The following is an 18416-nucleotide window of genomic DNA, read 5'->3' on the forward strand; positions in this document are numbered from 1 at the left end:
TAGTAATGACAATTATTTTGATCTTTTTATAATAAAATTGAAATGTTTATTTTTAATTGTATACCTAAATTTGTATTTAAATATATTTTAATATTGATTAAACTTTAGATTAAAATTTATTTGTTTTATATTGATTGAAAATATTATACTCTATATATACTTATGACCATTCCGATAAGTCAAAACATATAATATTTATTTAAAATAAAAAATAAATTTCAAATATAAATATAAAAACAAAAATTATTAAGAAATTGCGTATACGTATTTTGGAAACAATATTACCTCAGCGCTAAATATATACAGTTAAATATTTTTGAGTTTTAAATAATATAAGTTACAAGAGATTAATGTTTATTTTATATAATTTTTAACACATTATGCGTTTATGGTTTATGGTTTATGCGTATTTTAACAAAAATGTAAATAAAAAATTCTACTTAAGTCAATTGTCTGCTAATATTTTAAATGACAAAAGGAGTATAACATATTAAGTTCGGTGTGAAATTAAGCTAATAATGGGTTAATACGTCGGACAAATGAAGAGATGTTATTTATAAAGAAGCCGTCTGGTTACATTGAATCTGAAGTGGACTACCAATATGTGGTAATCGTGCGGTTGGTAGTCGATTACAATTGTAACATTTAATATGAAGTGCTTATATCAATTATGTTGTTTTGTTGGACAATCATCCTAAAAGATGAATGTAAGAACTTCTTATATCAGCAATTTAGGTGTTACGTTATGATAATTAGGTGTCAAGGTTTATTTAAATGCTTAGAAATTTGATAGTTCATGTAAATAAAAATTGATAAATCAGATAAATTGGCAATTTAAAACACGAATTTTATTTTATGATAAACGTTGCGTGTTAGGGTATAACAATTATTTAATATATTTATATTAAAATAACATATTAGGAAGGTATGAATAGTATAATATACTATTCATACTTTTAATATAATATAACTTAACTCAGATTTTTAACAATAATAATATTTTTTTGGATATAATTCTTTTGCAGATTCATGGGACGGTCGATATAGTACTTTGCCCTCTCGTATTTTGACTGCGGGCAAATTTGATTACAATTTCTATTTATTTATTTTATTAAAAAAAATTAATTTTATCTTTTTTTGTGTCATTGAAATAAAAAAACCCATTACTTTTTTTATAAATAACTAATTTGCATAGAAGCTTTTTTTTTTTTAAAAATCTACTTTTAACAAAATATTATATTGCAGATGTTCTTTTGTTACGATACTCAGCAAATAGATATGTTTGAAGATTTATCAATAGGATATGTAAAAAAGGCAATATTTTTTCTACATTTAAGTATCAAATAGATAAATTTATTTAAATAAAAATGTTTTAAATTTTGAAGAAGTATAGTTTCCCTAAAAAGTTATCAAAAGTGTAACTATCTGATTAATTGGATAAAGCCCTTCAACTGTAGTACCTAATACTACAAATATTTACAACAAAAACAAACAATTTACATTTAAAAACAATTTTAACTATTTTGCATTGTTGAAAGTAATTTAGCAGAGGAAAATTGTTTAAATATTATTGAGGCTTAATGTAAACTTATAATTTTTTCAACTATGGCTTTTTTTTTATTATTGTATGATAAAAAAATTATTCGCACAAATTAAAAAAATAAAAACATGTGTATGTTGAATACAAATTACGGAATATAAATTTAAGTTTCTGTCTTTAAATGAAAAAAATATCAGCTATAAATTAAAATATGAATTTTTGGTATTACTATTAAGTTAATTGAGAAAATAAGTGCGGTCATCAACTGACAACAACTTGCGTTAATCGAAACTGATGGGTTGTTTTACAAGGTTATTAGTTTCCCGATCATTAGCTGTGAAGGACTATTTATACTTTGTATCATATATACAAATTTTATGAACGCCATATAGAATTATTTAAATAAAAAAATTGCTGATACAAATTGTTCTACAAATTACACGTAGTGTTTAAGTTCCTTAAATTCTATTTCAAGTGTTTAATTGTTTCATTTATAAATGAGTACAATGTAAATCAAATTATTTAAATAATAAAATTTAATAGATTTTTTATATAATGATTTTTATGTTCAAAAATCCAAATGAATGACATTTATTCATGTCTTTAAAAAAAATTGGCATATAATGTTGATACTATTCATACATAAACGTTACTCGATGAATTATGTATTACTTTTTACTATGTGTAACTTGATATTTTTTACTGAACAATGTTAATTTAAGGTTACTGTTCAATCCGGTACATTCATCTAAAATTGACATTAATTAACCAATAATTGTAATCTGGGTTTTTTTATCATGTGACAATTAGCCCTGACACCACATTGAAATAATAGTTCATGTACAATAATGCACACAGCGTGTTAAACTTTTTACCGACAGTAAATTTAAAAAAAATGTAAATTCACGTCATGTGTGACCTACGATTGTCATTGTTTAGACCAATGAGGTGAGGTCAAATATAACTGAGGACGATTTTTAAGTTTTCTACGCTTGATGCATACACTAGCACTTATAGATAAATTATAATAACATTTTGTATTTAAATGGTAACAATTATTTCACGAATGTTGTAACATATAAATGATAATTACAGATATTCTTCTGTAACATAATTACCTTTGAAAACTTATGCTGTAAACCGAGAATAAAATAATTATATTATTGATATCTAATGTTTAATACAATTTTGCAGAACCATACTAAATGAAATTAAGTGATATGTTTATAAATGTTCGAGGAAAAAAGTGAAGTAATAGACAACCAGTAACTGAGTTTGTTTTTCTACAAACTTTTGAACTAAGTTAGTATTAGTATTTTATATTTTAATTGTTAAATTATTCAAATTGAATTTGCCTTTATTTATTATTTGTTAGCAACATAACATTATCCATTATGGACGCTTCTAATGTTAATAGACGACCTTCGGAGGCTGTTTCAATATTAATGAAAGGTATTATAAACATAATTTATACAAAATGAAAAGGACTTATTTCAATAATGTATTATTTTATAGGTGTTCGGACTAAACGGTATACAATGGCTGTTTTAGGTTTTATAGGTATAGCTAATGCGTATGCAATGAGATCAGTACTGAGTGTGGCTATAACAGAAATGGTTGTAGACATTCATAAAACTACTCTCGATCCAAACGGATGTCCGGGGCCTGCTATTACAAAGAACACGACAAATCCTGTAGGTCAACTGTGTTTTTTATGTATATACATTGTTTAAACTTTAAATTCTGTATTTTATTTTCGACATTAAATTAGAACGAACTGTGTACATTGTAATAACATATAATGTGAGTTTGTTAACATTAGCCTTATCATTTTTCTTAAAATATAATTTTTTGGGGGCCTTTAGTTAATAACTTATGTATCTTCATTTATATGTTATAAATATTTTTCATCCCTTGTGTCATACAGGAGTGTCATTTAAATTTTTTTAAAAGGCAACATAATTTTTTAACTAGCTTATAAAATAGAAAATTATGTAATTAAGAAAATGATTGGTCCATGCTCACACCTAATTATAAAAATGTAAATAACTTCTGAAATACTGGTTCAAAATTTATATGGTAGTTAAATATGCATGTTGCCGTTTAAAAAAATAAAGTTGACACCCTCATAAGACATAAGGAATGAACATTTATAATATATAAATAGAGATATAAAATATATATTTCCATTATTTTGGGAGCTTTTTTTAGTGAAAATTATATAACCAACAAAAGCTCCTCAAATTCATAAAAAATATTATTCTAAGAAAAATTGATTGACTAGTGTGATAAAGTTATACAACTAGTTCCAATTTATTGAAATGTTATATTGATAAATTTTTTCACAAATTTTTGTAACATATTTAAAAAACGTCGTGTAAATTACTTGTCCAGTTATCAGTTAGATCACGGGGAAGAATAATAATATTTGTAACTATTAATTTTTTTTTCATCTAATGATATTTCTATAATTATAGATATTGTGGCTTTATTTTATACTTTTATATTAATAACAACGTTCTAATGAACTTTAATCAACATTAAAATGTAAAGCAACGTGGTAAAAATATTATTGAATGTATTTAGTGGTGTAAATTGATTTTTCCAACAGTGAATATTAAATTTTAAATTGTAACTAGGGTTGAATTTTCATAAGACTCATTTAAAAAATTTCAAAAATGCTAAGTCTATAAATGGAATTATTTTCCTAAATATCTTCTGATTGGCCGTTATCAAAGGAACTACATCTAATTTTATCTTTTTTTATAAAATAATAAATTTATAATATTATAGATACAATTAATATTATTATCTATAGACGTTAGTTGACATCTCTTTTCAATTCAACTATGCTAGTTTTATATGACTATAACTTAATTTGAGAGGGAGTCTAAAACTCTCTATACCAATTTTTATAGTTAAATTTATGTTTTAATTAATATAATTTTATATTTAATAACTAATGCTTTTTATATCATTTTTAGAATGCAGAATTTGATTGGTCTGAAACACTACAAGGACATATATTGGGATCGTTTTATTATGGTTATGTAATAGCTCAGATACCAGCTGGAATTTTGGCTCAGAAGTATGGTGGCAAGCATGTGTTTGGTGTAGGGATGTTAATGACAGCTCTATTAACTCTTCTAACACCATTTGCTGCTAGAGCAGGACCAATATATTTAATCGCATTTAGGGTACTGGAAGGAATAGGCGAAGTTAGTATTTTTTAATATAATTTCAATTTTATCATGTTATAAAATTTATCAATATTTTGTATAACTAGCTATGATAAGATTTAACGAACCATTAAGAATGGATCATCAAATAAAAATAGTAGACTCTTTGTGACGTGTGCTATTCAGTTGAGTTTGTGTGCTATTTATTCCTAACTCAGAAATAATTATTTCATATTTTTTTCATTAATTAGTATTAAATTATTTTTAGTTTCGATAAGAACCATGATGTACGTTTTTTCATATATATTCATGAAAATTCTCAGCGCTCGCTAAACTGATTTTATTGGTTTATACATAAAAAAAATCAGTAAATTTCAACATTTTTTAAAAGGATCATAACTTTATGAAAAATTAACAAATCAAAATACATTTTTTTACATAAATACTTTAGGTATTTAAGCCCGAAATTAATCAAGAGCTTATTCACAACGTGTTGTGGCCTCCCCCGTTAGCCGGTTCCCAGAGTAGGATCCGTTGCCCGGGTTGCACCACGTGGTGGTGGGGGAAGGACTTTGCGAAGGGGGCAAAAATAACTCACAACACATAAAACATATAAACACAAATCTCTAAGGTACCGGCCTAAACCAGCGCCTCAGATCCTCCTGTGCCGGGCGGCGTGGCTGCCTCTGTCTCAGGCGTTCTGATTCCTCCTTCTTTACTAAGACGGATTCGGCGAACGCCTGGACGAGCTTCCATGCCTCCCGACTCCTCAACATCAGGTCCACCATGGACCCGACTCGGAACGTGGACCCTAGTCGAGACTCCAAAGAGTCCCGCTCCTGGGCCCACGCCTCGCACCGGAAGAGGGTGTGCAGAGCGCTATCAGCTTCTCCCGGGCAATCCGAACAGTGGTCGCACGTCGGCGCGGCTGCTTTATGAATACGGTGTAAGTACTCGTTAAAGCAGCTGTGGCCGGACATCACTTGGGTGATACGATAAGTCATCTCACCGTGAGTCCGGTCCACCCACCTGTCCAGCCGAACAATCGATGCCTTGGACCTGAAAATCTCAAACGTCAAATGATTAATTTAGATACTAACCACAATAACTGATCAAATAGTATATAGTCAGTGGATGCACATAGATCGTACAACACTTGTCAAAATTACTCAAAATAGAGCAGAAATTTTGGAAAAATTAGTTGAGCAGCTACTTATTGTTAAAAAACACCATTTCATTTCAAAAGCTCAATCTACGTACTTATGTGAAAAGAAAAGCTTTCTTGCTCTAAATGATTGTATTGTGTTAGGCGACTTTGCTGAGAATTTCACGTTTGTGATCCAGGATGAAGTTCAAAGCTACCACTGGGTAAATTTTCAAGCGACTTTACATCCTTATACAATTTATTATAAAGCTAACTCAATGGATTCTTTAAAAAACAAAAAGTTTTTGTATTATTAGTGATCATTTGACACATAATACAGATGCGGTTTATGTTTATCAATCTCACTTAATTAAAAAAATAAAACATTTCAAATATAAAAAAAAATCACTACTTTTCTGCGGAGCTAGCAGTCAGTATAAAAATTATAAAAATATGGCCAATCTATATTATCACACAGCAAATTTTGGCTTAGAAGCAGAATGGAATTTTTTTGCGACCGCACATGGTAAGAGTCCATGCAATTGTATAGGTGGTACAGTTAAGCGATTGGTCTATAAAGCTAGTTTACAAAGAACTTCGAATAATCATATTCTTACGACAAGAGCAATGATTGATTATTGTGAATTAAATATAAAAGGTATTGAGTTCTTATATATAACTGCTTTAGAGGTACTTCCATTGAACACCACTTAGGTGAGCTGTATAAAACTACAAAAATATGTCCTGCTATTCGTCAACATCACAGTTTTATACCTGAAAATGGAAATTTTCTCCATTATAAGATAACTTCAAAGTCTGCCAATTTCAATACAATAAAAATGTTGTAAATTATAAGAACAAAATAATTAGGTATAATATAAACAAAAATAAAACTTATATGTATGTGTAATAAATAAATAGAATTAAATTATATTTTAGAATGAATTAAAAGGAAATATATAGTAAAAATTATTTTTTATTACACAAAAATATAACACATTTTATTATATTTTTAGAATAATAATATTATCTAAATTACATAATATTTGAAAAAATTATGACTTTAAAATTAGTTGCTTACAATGGTATGTAGTATTTTATTTTCATGCAGAATAAATGCAAAAAATAAAAATTAAATTTTGAAAATTACGTAGTTTGTGGATTTTCCATAATACGCAAATTGTAAATTTTGTAAGTTTGCGTTAAAATTATTTCTTCATCAAATTTTCATCAGTCATTTTAATTGCCTAAAGAAAAGTACTATGTAAATTTAAATGAAATTCGTTTAGTTACTTTTGTGTAATGAGATGATAAAGTTGGCTATTTTCAACAAATCATACGTGTTCAAGACCGTAAAACGATTCAAAAAAATGTATAATTTTATTCAAATATGATATGGGGTAAAAGAACATCACTAAAAGTTTCTAAAAAAAAAAAAACTTTTATTAAAAAATTTTTTTGACCTTTCAATTTTGCTATTAAAATATTGCAAAATTTAAAAAATTTAATCAAAATTTCGATGTTAAAAGAAATCCAAAATTCTTAAGAACTATAAATAAACTTAAGAAAGAAATTGAAGTATTATTTTATATGAGTAAAACAGTGCTATTTCAACAGTGATAGCTTAATTTGATGTGAAGTTATAGGCTCTAGAACATAAGGTGTTTTTTCATGTTTTTAATTATAAAAAATGCGCTATCTGGTAAAAAAAGAATAAAAAAATTATTTTTGTTGTCAATTACCTTTAAGAAGTCTATGATAAAAATTTCTGAAATATAGCAGGACACATTAGGTAATTTCACATGGAATGACCCCTATGATTTTGTCGGTTAATGTGTGTTTGAATTTCATTATAACCTAGATTTCTTTAGTAATTTTTTATAAGTAAATATTTATTTTGTTACATATTAGTAATAATCTCAAAAATTAGAAGTGACATAAAAAATTTAATTGCTAGTTTGATAGTAGCGTAAATATTGGTTTAGAAAAAGTATATTTTAGTTACTTATGAAAATTCATTGTAAATCAGTTTAGAACTATTTATTTTAAATTATTTTCTGATAAGTGAAGCATCAAGTACTTCAATTTGTGTAGACATTTGTCATAGAAGTAACAAAGTATAAAACTTCTTTATATTTTTTTATAATTTCTCCGTAAATTTACAATATTATTAAAGTATTGAACATAAATTTTATACTAAGATTAATTACTATAATTATAACTTTAACTTTCTAATATTTATTTATGTAACAAACATATAAATTAGGATAAAATTATAAAAGTAGGAGTTGATGTTGCTTTTGAAATTATCCGCCATTTTCTCAAAATTATACCCTATGTAAATATTTGCATCAAAGAGTTTTTTATGATAGTTCTTTTAATCACTGTCAGATATAATATATACTTGATACTACGTTCACACTATCTTTTAAATTAAATTTTAATTATTTTAAATCCTGGTAAGATCAATCTATTTACCTTTTTTATTACAAGAGCTTCAGGCTCGTAATTACCTGCTGTTTAAAATAATTTATACCATTTTTTGGATAAATTTTTTTTATAGGCTAACTATTTAATCTAGTATCGTAATACGACATTTCATGTCAAAAGACCTATATAGGATTCTTATTAAGTATTAAAAATAAAAATAAAATGAAATTTTGTTGGATAAATAATTACAAATACTTATAATTTTAAAAAACATTACATGCTTTCATAAAATACAATCATCATAAATATAATAAATACTGATTAATAATTCATTAAATGATAATTTAAACATTTAGAATATCGCGTATAATTTAACCAATAGGGGCGGTCAACTTTTATGCTACATAAAAGATATCAAAATAATTGCATAGATACAGTCTGTCGTTTCGCTGCGTTCATTCGTGATGAAAAGTGAATTACTAAAAATGTAAAAGGTGTTACCTATCTATGTGTATTTAATCTATGTTATAATATTCAATAAAATCAAGCTATTTTAGGTGTATTTTTTATTTGCCGACTTTAACTTTTAAATAATGAAAAATGTTTTGATCAGTTTTACATCCTTCTATTTCCCGAACTTAACATCCTACAGAGGGTGGTGATCCTCTTTCACATACTAAGGAGACAAAGATGGTTCTTGGCTTGGCCAATTATGGACGGAACGAGTATAATGGCCGGCTTGTACCAAAGATCAAAGATCATCAATGAGAAAATAAAAAAAAAAAATCCCATTGGCATTCTAGGAATCCAAACCGGAACCTCATGTGCCGAAATATACGTTTCTATCCACTTGGTCAAGTCGATCTCGACTCTTTTAAATACTGTAACAAAAATCGTATAAAAAATGTAATATTGTTAATGTTATAAAAAGATTCTATAGTAATTATGAAATGTTCATCTACTGTAAAATTTATAGTAATTATATATAGTAATTAAGGATACAAAGAAATGTTACCTACAATATTGTATATATTAATATATTTAATAATATATTAATATATTAATTTATATTTATACATTGTTTATATTACATTTTTTGCCCTTATAATACGTCATAGGTTCAAGTGATTTAAATCATTTTTTTCAATTCTTGTAGACATACAGGCGAAATTAAATTATTATTTGATGCACAGCTTAAATATTTTTATAAATTTTATAATTAAATATATATATATATATATATATATAATTTCCATATTTTGAAGAATTTGCTTTTACTATTATAGGGTCCAACGATACCAGCAATGAATGCGTTATTAGCGCAATGGGTACCCATTAATGAAAGATCTACCATAGGATCGTTTGTATTTGCAGGTAATTTACGTGATAATGTGTGTTAGGGAGGGTTGGGTTATTAAATTTCCTAACCTTCTCTGATATGTATTTGAACTTCAAAAAAAATTCTTGTTAAACTAATCTTAATTTAACAAATAACACTTTCTAAGTAATATTTTTTCTAGGAAATATGATCGGTACAATAGTTGCTCAAAGTTCAGCTGGATACATGTTAAAATTAACTGATGACAATTGGGCTTTGGTATTCTATACATTTGGCGCAATTGCACTTATTTGGTATGTTTTTTGGAATCTTTTGGTATTTAGTAGACCATGTGAACATCCAACTATATCCGATTATGAACTTACTTACTTAGAAAGACATTTAAAAGGAGTGAACAAAAACAAAGTAAATTTAGTTTTTAATTATATTTAAAAATTAGTGAATATAGTTTCTTTACATGAATTTTTAGTAAAAGCCATTATTTATCTTATGATACATTAGGAAAAAATGCAACCAACTCCGTGGTTATCTATGCTTGTATCAGGTCCCATGTGGGGACTTATGATTGGTCAGATAGCTCATGATTGGGCACTGTTTATGATTCATACTGATTTACCTAAATATATGAAGTCTGTAATGAAATTTTCAATTGCCGAGGTATGTATAGTAGGTAGTAGTATCAGACTATAACAGTAAAGTGATAGTAACAAACTAATAATAAAAATAATTAACATTCATTGTTAAATCATCTGGACTGTGGGTTGTAGGTTTTAGTTTTATATTTAATAAATTATAGTATCTTTCAAAAAATCACTACTAAAACAAAAAAAATGTTTTTAATAAATTATTTTTGATGAGATAAGGCATTTTAAGTAAAAAATAATAAATGGCGATTCTTTTAACACTAGTTACTTTATTTCTCAAAAATAATCATTTTTTTGTAAATTTTTCGGTTTTTGTTAGTTACATATCTAGTATAGAAGCATCATTGTAATATAAATTAAAAATATATATTAATTTCTATGGATGATAAATATAAATATAAATATAATATGTAAATATAAGAAGCTTTTACAAAAAAAAAAAATTTATCTGACCTTAAAACATTATGACCATAAAGACAAAATAATCATAACTTGTGGTGCATTTTTTTTATATTACTTTTTTTCTAGTTTTTGATATTTTCCAAAAATTTTTGTGGATAATTATGACATCAAAATACATAAAAATAGGTTGATAGTACAAACTTCTTATGTGTGTGTACCTGTGATATTAAAAATTGTTTTGTTGTATATCGAGGGAGGCACTCTATGGCTTCCTCTTCAACTCTGTCAATAATAAGAGTTTCTTTATTAATAAATAGTTAAATTTAGATTAACCTTACCTAACTTTTTCAAAAATTACCTTAATTTGGATGTTTTTTATTATTATACATTTTGGTAATTTTATTGCTGATGATTTTGTTTTAAACCTCAGTTGTTTTTATTTAATTGTTTTCATAACACTGATTATACATGTAATCGTTTGATTATACTGTTTAACTATAATATAACGTTTAACGAAAAAAACAGTGTTCAATAATATTAAAGATAAAAGAATTAAGAATGCTTTGGTTTTGTTAAGTAAGTGTTTTTTCAACAAATATCAAATTTTTTAAAATTTATATAGAAAATTTTCTAAGATTTTTGCAAGATATAATGTTATTCAAAATGGTAAATTTGTTATTAATGAAAGTTTATCAAATTAAGTACATGTTGAAAGCTCAAAATTTAACGAAATTTTAAATACCTGAAACCACTGATTTTTTTATTGTACTTCTGTTAAAAATATTAAACTAAACATTGATTTTGTAGACGATCTGAAAACTAAACGCAAAGATGTATACAATTGTCCGAGAATTACAAAATATGCTATAGGAAAATTCAAAAAATCATTTTTGTATAAGTTACTGTTTTCTTCAACAATATAATAATTATAATGATTTTTTTTTTCTTAAAAAAATTTTCCAATTTACATTTTTAAAACAATCAGTTGGGCAAAAAAGCGGTGGTATTGACGAGGATGTAAGACACAGGATTAATTGTAGGTGAGCAAAGTGAAGGGTGTTATGCGATAAAAGAATTCCTATGAGGCTGATAGTTAAATTCTACAAGACTGTAGTGAGACCAGCTATGAAGTATGGTTCAGAGTATTGGGCGGTTGATAAGAAAGTAGAGCAGAGAATGAGTGTAGCAGAGATAAGAATGCTTAGATGGATGAGTGGAGTGACTAGAGAAGATAGGATAAGAAATAAGCATATAAGAGGGAGTATATATGTAACGTCAATCGTGGATAAGATGAGAGAAAATAGACTTAGATGGTTTGGTCATGTTATGAGAAGAGAAGAATCGGAAGCTGTAAGAACAGTTATAGAAATGAATGTTGAAGGAAGAAGAGGTAGAAGAAGACCAAAAAAGAGATGGAGGGATGCTATTGAATGCAATATGAGGATATCTGGTTAGAGCGTAGATGATGTGAGAGATAGTGTCAAGTGAAAGTTTAGGATAAGGGTTTTTTTTACAACCGTTAGATTGGTTAATACCATTGGTATATCCTAGGGAAATTTAAGTGCAGTGGTTTCCCGTTGCCTTCTGCATTGGGGACATGGTGCTTTTCGCCACCGTAGAAGCGCACACATGGTCACCCATCCGTTCACCTACGGCGGTAGGCTCGGCTTAAAACTAGAGTTTTGTCAACAACTAGTGTGACCACCGCGCCACACCACGCCCCAGGATAAGGGTGGCTGACCCCAAGTAGTTGGGATTAAGGCAAGGAAGAAGAAGAAGACATTTTTAAAACAATAACAACATAATATACATAGAATATCCATAAATTAACATTAACAGTAATAGTTATGCATTTATAAAATAACATATATAATGAATACATTTCTGAGTAAACTAAAAATGAATTGATCTACATATATAAAATTTACAAGATATTGATAATACTTAATTTACGATCACTAACTAAATAATATTTACATTTAATTTTAATTAAAAAGTGAATTATTCAACTCACTGAGTGATATATTGAATAAATGAATATCTAAGTTAGAATTACAAATGGACATAAGTTTATTGACAGGAGAGTATTTCATGTATAAATTAGAACTATTTACAGGACAAACTTGTTTTTGATATTTAAACTTTTAACTTTAAAAGTTAAATTTACCTATAGTTTAAAATAACTATTTAATTTTTGATTAATTTAAATAAAGTAGCTAAAATTTAATTTTAAGTGGAATAATGTTATATGATATATTTATATTCTTATATCCTGAGTGAGTAAACCTTTGGTAATGAAATTTTTAATAAACAAATGTTAAAAAATTATTCTTTATAGAACATAATTATTGATTTTAAAAGATTGTATCTGAATAACAAATTAGAGATGTCTATTTAATTTTAGATCGGATTAAAGAGTAATATAATATTTTTAGTACTTATTAAAATTAACACGAGAGTGATTTAATAATCTTAGTTTCATAATAGACTTATTTCTTATAAGTTTAATATGCTAATTAAAAGAGAATTTGTAATCAAAAGTGACACCTAAATCATTAATTATATTTTTACGGGTCAAATTAGAAGAATTTAGAAGGTATTCATATATGAGATCATTAATATGTGATTTATTAATAATGATTTATATTAGTTTAAAATTAAAAAGATTGACACTTTCAAATCAAAAAATAAGAAATATTGATTTTTGTTTTGGGACTAATAATATGACAGGGCATATTATACATTAATACCTCAGAACTTAGATGATTATGTGTGGAATATCTTATTGTTTTTATTTTGATAGACTGGAGTTTGGAGTTCAATGCCCCATCTTATTATGTGGTTCACTGCTATATTCAGTGGATGGTTAAGTGACTATTTAATAACAAACGATAAAATATCTATATTGAAACAAAGGCGATTATTTTCAACTATTGGTAATGTATAAATACGTTAAATATCTTTTAAATTCAACAATTTTTATTGAAAAAAATTGTGTTAAAAAATGAGAAATTTTTTTGCTTTAATCGAGAAGATTCACGATTTACTCTGCTATGTTCTTTTTTTGTGTGTCTGCGTACTCCGTTACTACGGGTCAGGTTTTGATCAGCAACACATCAAAAGATTACTAAAAGTATCTAGTTGAAGTTATCAGAGCAATAGTTTTAAACATTTCCTGATAATAAAGAAAAATATCCCAAAAAGTTACAGTTGTCATATAAGAGTTAATATTTGATATTGACTATTGATATTTTTAGTTTTACTTTCATTTCAGTTTTTTGAAAACTGGATAGAATATTGCGAAATTTTGATTAATAATACTGCAAGCATTTCCCTTGATGATGACATGCCTTTTTAGAAAATCTTATCATTAACCTAGTTCTACGAGTGCTTAAAAATATCTAAATTTTTTTATTTTCAATCTTTATAATGTTTTAAAAAACCAAAACTCTTTAAATCTGCAATAAATTAAAGATCATTCAATGTATATTAAGATAAAAAAAAGAAAATTACACAAAATTTCGATTTATAGTAGTTATTGGGCATTAAAACCAAATTTCATATGTATTATTCAAAATTATTTAAATTTAAAGATTGTTTTAATGTAATATATGATTAAAATAAGAAAAATGTTCCGGTGACTTATCTTCATTGAGTAATCAAACACTAAAATAAAAAAACCATGTCTTCATGGTTTTTAAAAATATCTACCAAGAATTGGTAGATATGTTAAATTGTTTTTTTAATATGTTTTAAATATGCATTGAAGTATTTTACAATGATTTCAATCACTCTCAGATATAGATCAATACTATTTTAAAAAATTGGCCTAGAAAGTATATTTTTGTCTTTAATAAAATTATTTGTAGAACAATGCAATCTTTCATAATATACAAGAATATAATAAACGTAGCCATCTTTTTTTTAATGATGAAAAATGTTCTAATAGTTTATGATATAAATATAATGTTTGCTCCGTATTATATTATTACTCGTTTTTACTAATAAGTAATTATTTCAAAAATTAGAGATGATAGAAAAAATATAATTAGATTTGAAATCAATGGGAAAAACAGGTTTGGAAAAGTATATTTCCGTTTCTGATGATTTAAAAATGGTTATTTAGTTTTAGTGTTGGAAATTGTTCGTTGATATTATATTTCATTTAATTATTTTTAAACATGACAATTTCCTTAATATTGTTTACTAATATCAGTGTTTTTTTTTACTTAAATATTTAAATGAACTCATGTAACAAAAGTCTAAGTATTAAAAAAATAACAAAAATTATATATTTAATAATAATCATGAATCATTATTAATGAATTTTTTCCTTTTATTAGAATGATGTCTAATAGGAACTGTATTTTTTTTACAGCTTGCATTGGACCTATGTTAGGAACATTGGCAGCATCATATGCTGGTTGTGATAAAGTTCGAGTAGTCGCCTTATTTACTGTTGGTATGGCTACCATGGGTTTCTTCTATTCTAGTATGAAAGTTAATGTATTGGATTTGAGTCCTAATTATGCTGGTCCAGCAATGGCGTTGGTTAATGGAGTTGGAGCTGTAGCTGGCATAATATCACCTCCTCTTATTGGATACCTTATACCAAATGTAATTTAAGTTACTTATCAATTTTAATGGTCTATTGTTATTAATTAAATATCAATAGGTTGAATTTTGATATTAATTCTTTTTTTTTTCTTGCCTTTATCCCAAGTAGTTGTGGTCGGCAACCCTTATCTTAAACTTCGATACAATAATAATTAATAATAATTTGATAATTATTAAAATTAAATAAAGAAGACGTCAAACTAAATATGGACGTATAAATTATTATATCAGATTACACAGACAATTTAATATTATAAAATATGTACATATTTTGATGAATAGAGACAGAAAAAAATGATGTATAGAAAGTGTTGAAGATATTTTAAACTCTTCTATATATTTATATTTAGAATTAAATTTTTTACTTTTGAATGAGTAAATATAAAACTTGACTACTCGTTTGATAAATATTTTCATCAAAACAAACTGTAATCAGTAAATTTTATTATACAATTATGTTTTCAGAATACTCTTTTGGAATGGCGATATGTCTTTTGGATAAGCGGAGGAGTTGTACTTTTAGCTAACTCTGTTTATGTGATATTGGCTTCAGCGAAAATACAATGGTGGAATGATCCACTACCAACAAATGAACCTAATGGTGTGTAATTTTTTTTTAGAAATCTCAGTATTGTTTTTTTGATCATTTGACTAATAATCACGTTTAAATTTGACTAACTTAATTAGACTATTATTGTACAAATATATAAATATATTATACTTCCCTTTTGTAAATTTGTATTCTTCAGACTGCAATTATAAAACGAACCATTGCACACTGCATGATAACATTCACCAAATGTAATTAATACTAAATATTTTAAAAGTCATTATCATTTATATACTAATTGTATTGTTATAATTACACTAATTTTGTATTCATATAATTTTAAGAAGTATATGATGTAAATAATTGCATTTACCATTGTATAGATTTATGTGGCCAAAGAAATTATACAATTACTATCAAGAGTAAATGTATGAGAAGAGCTTAAATTTCGTTAAAATCACTTTTTTTGCATTTACATCGTTATAAATTATTTACAAATGATAAATAATAATCCTTTAAATGTAACTTTATAAATAGCTAAAATTGAGATGTTTAGATCTTAATATAGATATTTTATAAAGATCGGTTCAGTAGTTCAATTTTTAAATCACAATAACTGCCCAACCAGCCCAATTCAATGATAACACATAATTTGTTTTCCTTGGCTCTTAAATGGTGTTAACAGTCAATAGAAAAGTTCTAATGAAACTATCTATATTCTGTATTTATCAACAAGTTATAACATGAAAATTTTAAAAACACACTAAAAAGGAAAAAATGTATAAAAAAAAAAAAGACTCCCAAAAAAACTATTATAAAAAATATGCACTAAAGAGAATAAAATAAATTATATTAGTATTAAAATAAAATAAATTTATTACGATAATATTATACAATAATTGCAAAGTTTGAAATCGGTACCTGCTCAGGTTAACAAATGTGTATTAATGAAGGAACTAAATACGAGTAGGTATTAAAGTAGTTCTTAGTTGAACTTTTTTTAAATAAATTTGATGTCAAATCATCGGAATTTTGTTCTATACAGCATATAGAAAATGTTGGTAAATTTTGAGCATCATAAGTCAACTCCTATACGTGTCTCAAAGAAGTAGAAACTAAATTTTTCATTTTTATCTCTTATTATACTACAAAATGAAAAATCTCACAGAATTAAAATTGTAGTAAATAATTTGGTTTTACCGAATTTTTTGTAATATCGACTATTAAATTTCGTATCTAATAAAAACGGTCTAATTTTATCTTTCATGAAAAACTTTGAATATTTTGGTTTTTAGCCAATGTTAAATACCGGTATCAAAAAAGGGGTTATAATTTTTGTTAGTAACCGAGAAATTTGTAAACTGGTAAAAATAACGGCATTTTACCACATAAACGAATTTCGACCATTTATTTTAAAATGGTTATTTAATAAAAATTGATCACTCGTGCCTAATATTATTTAAAACTAAAATTATATTAAAAATATTATTAATTTAAAACTAGAAAACATTTTGCTCAAAAATTCACAAAAAAAAAAATTAATTAAAATCATAGATACGTATTTCAGAACAATGTTTCTATAATCAACGCTAAACACATACTGACACCCCGACAGAAAAAAAAACCCTTATATACCCCAATAATTATATCACCTAGTGACGTAATCAATAACATTTATTCACACATAATCGCTCCATTAATACCATAAAACTAATATGAAACATATATAATTACAAAAAACTTTAAAAGTATATGGCTGACCTCAAGTAGTTGGGATTAAGGTGAGGAAAAAGAAGAAAAAATAATTGCAAAAAACTTAATATAAGGTAAGCAATAGAAATGTTAAAATTAAAAATAATTTAATTAGGATCTTGGCCCACTGAAAAGTTGATTATTAAACTTGTATAAACTGGCAAAATGTGATAATATTACTTAGTGATAACGTCACTAAGTAATGAGGTCACTAGGGGTATAAAAGGAGTTTTCTTTTCTGTCGGGGTGTCAGTATATGTTTAGAATTGATAACATTGTTCTTGAAATACGTATTTGCGATTTTTTTTAGTGGCTTTTTGAGTTAAATATTTCTAAATTAAAATTGTTATAGTTATTATATTACCACTTAAAAATCGGTTTAATCCGTTAATCGATTAAAATCGATGATTAATCGTTACAATACGTTGTTTTTATGTTGTTAAGTTCTCTAGTATAGACATATCTGCTGTTCAAATATTCACTGAATCATCAGTATTTCTCAAAAACCGTTGTATTATTTGTGTGGGAGTTAAACAGTTATTCTTATAAAACAAGCAATTATGAAAAACAATTCCCGATTTTGAAGTTAGATTCTATAAAATTAAATAAGTTTTAATAAAACCGCTTTCAATAAAAAAAAAAAATCTCAAGAAGTTCCGGTTTTCACTAATTGAGTAATTTATCAATTTTTGGCAATCGTAGGTAAACAGTTTTCAGCCTTGTTTTTATCGCTAATCTTTATAAATATTAATAATACACAAATATCGCTTCTTAAAAATATGTATAAAAAATAGGTAATAACACAATTTCTTGTAGTAT

General features: G+C 26.0%; 1 protein-coding gene across 4 annotated transcripts in view; it reads left to right on the top strand.

Annotated features, from left to right (window-relative positions):
* The window catches only part of LOC126907878 (putative inorganic phosphate cotransporter), a 29810-nt gene that overhangs the window by 7617 nt on the left and 3777 nt on the right, over window positions 1–18416 (top strand). For 2 of the 4 annotated variants that reach the window (XM_050689526.1, XM_050689527.1), the window contains 11 exons: window positions 2735–2842; window positions 2916–2992; window positions 3056–3234; window positions 4525–4758; window positions 9580–9667; window positions 9814–10037; window positions 10134–10289; window positions 13482–13614; window positions 15057–15295; window positions 15761–15896; window positions 16229–16427. In XM_050689526.1, coding sequence (XP_050545483.1) covers window positions 2935–2992; window positions 3056–3234; window positions 4525–4758; window positions 9580–9667; window positions 9814–10037; window positions 10134–10289; window positions 13482–13614; window positions 15057–15295; window positions 15761–15896; window positions 16229–16290 — 1509 coding nt within the window. In that variant the 5' untranslated portion in view covers window positions 2735–2842; window positions 2916–2934 and the 3' untranslated portion in view covers window positions 16291–16427. Of the gene's footprint in view, window positions 1–2734; window positions 2843–2915; window positions 2993–3055; window positions 3235–4524; window positions 4759–9579; window positions 9668–9813; window positions 10038–10133; window positions 10290–13481; window positions 13615–15056; window positions 15296–15760; window positions 15897–16228; window positions 16428–18416 lie in introns of those variants that run through there. The other 2 variants (XM_050689529.1, XM_050689530.1) reach the window with 1 other exon arrangement.

Source organism: Daktulosphaira vitifoliae, unplaced genomic scaffold (assembly GCF_025091365.1).
Source record: "Daktulosphaira vitifoliae isolate Bord-2020 unplaced genomic scaffold, ASM2509136v1 Scaffold_5, whole genome shotgun sequence".
Lineage (NCBI taxonomy): Eukaryota > Metazoa > Arthropoda > Insecta > Hemiptera > Phylloxeridae > Daktulosphaira > Daktulosphaira vitifoliae.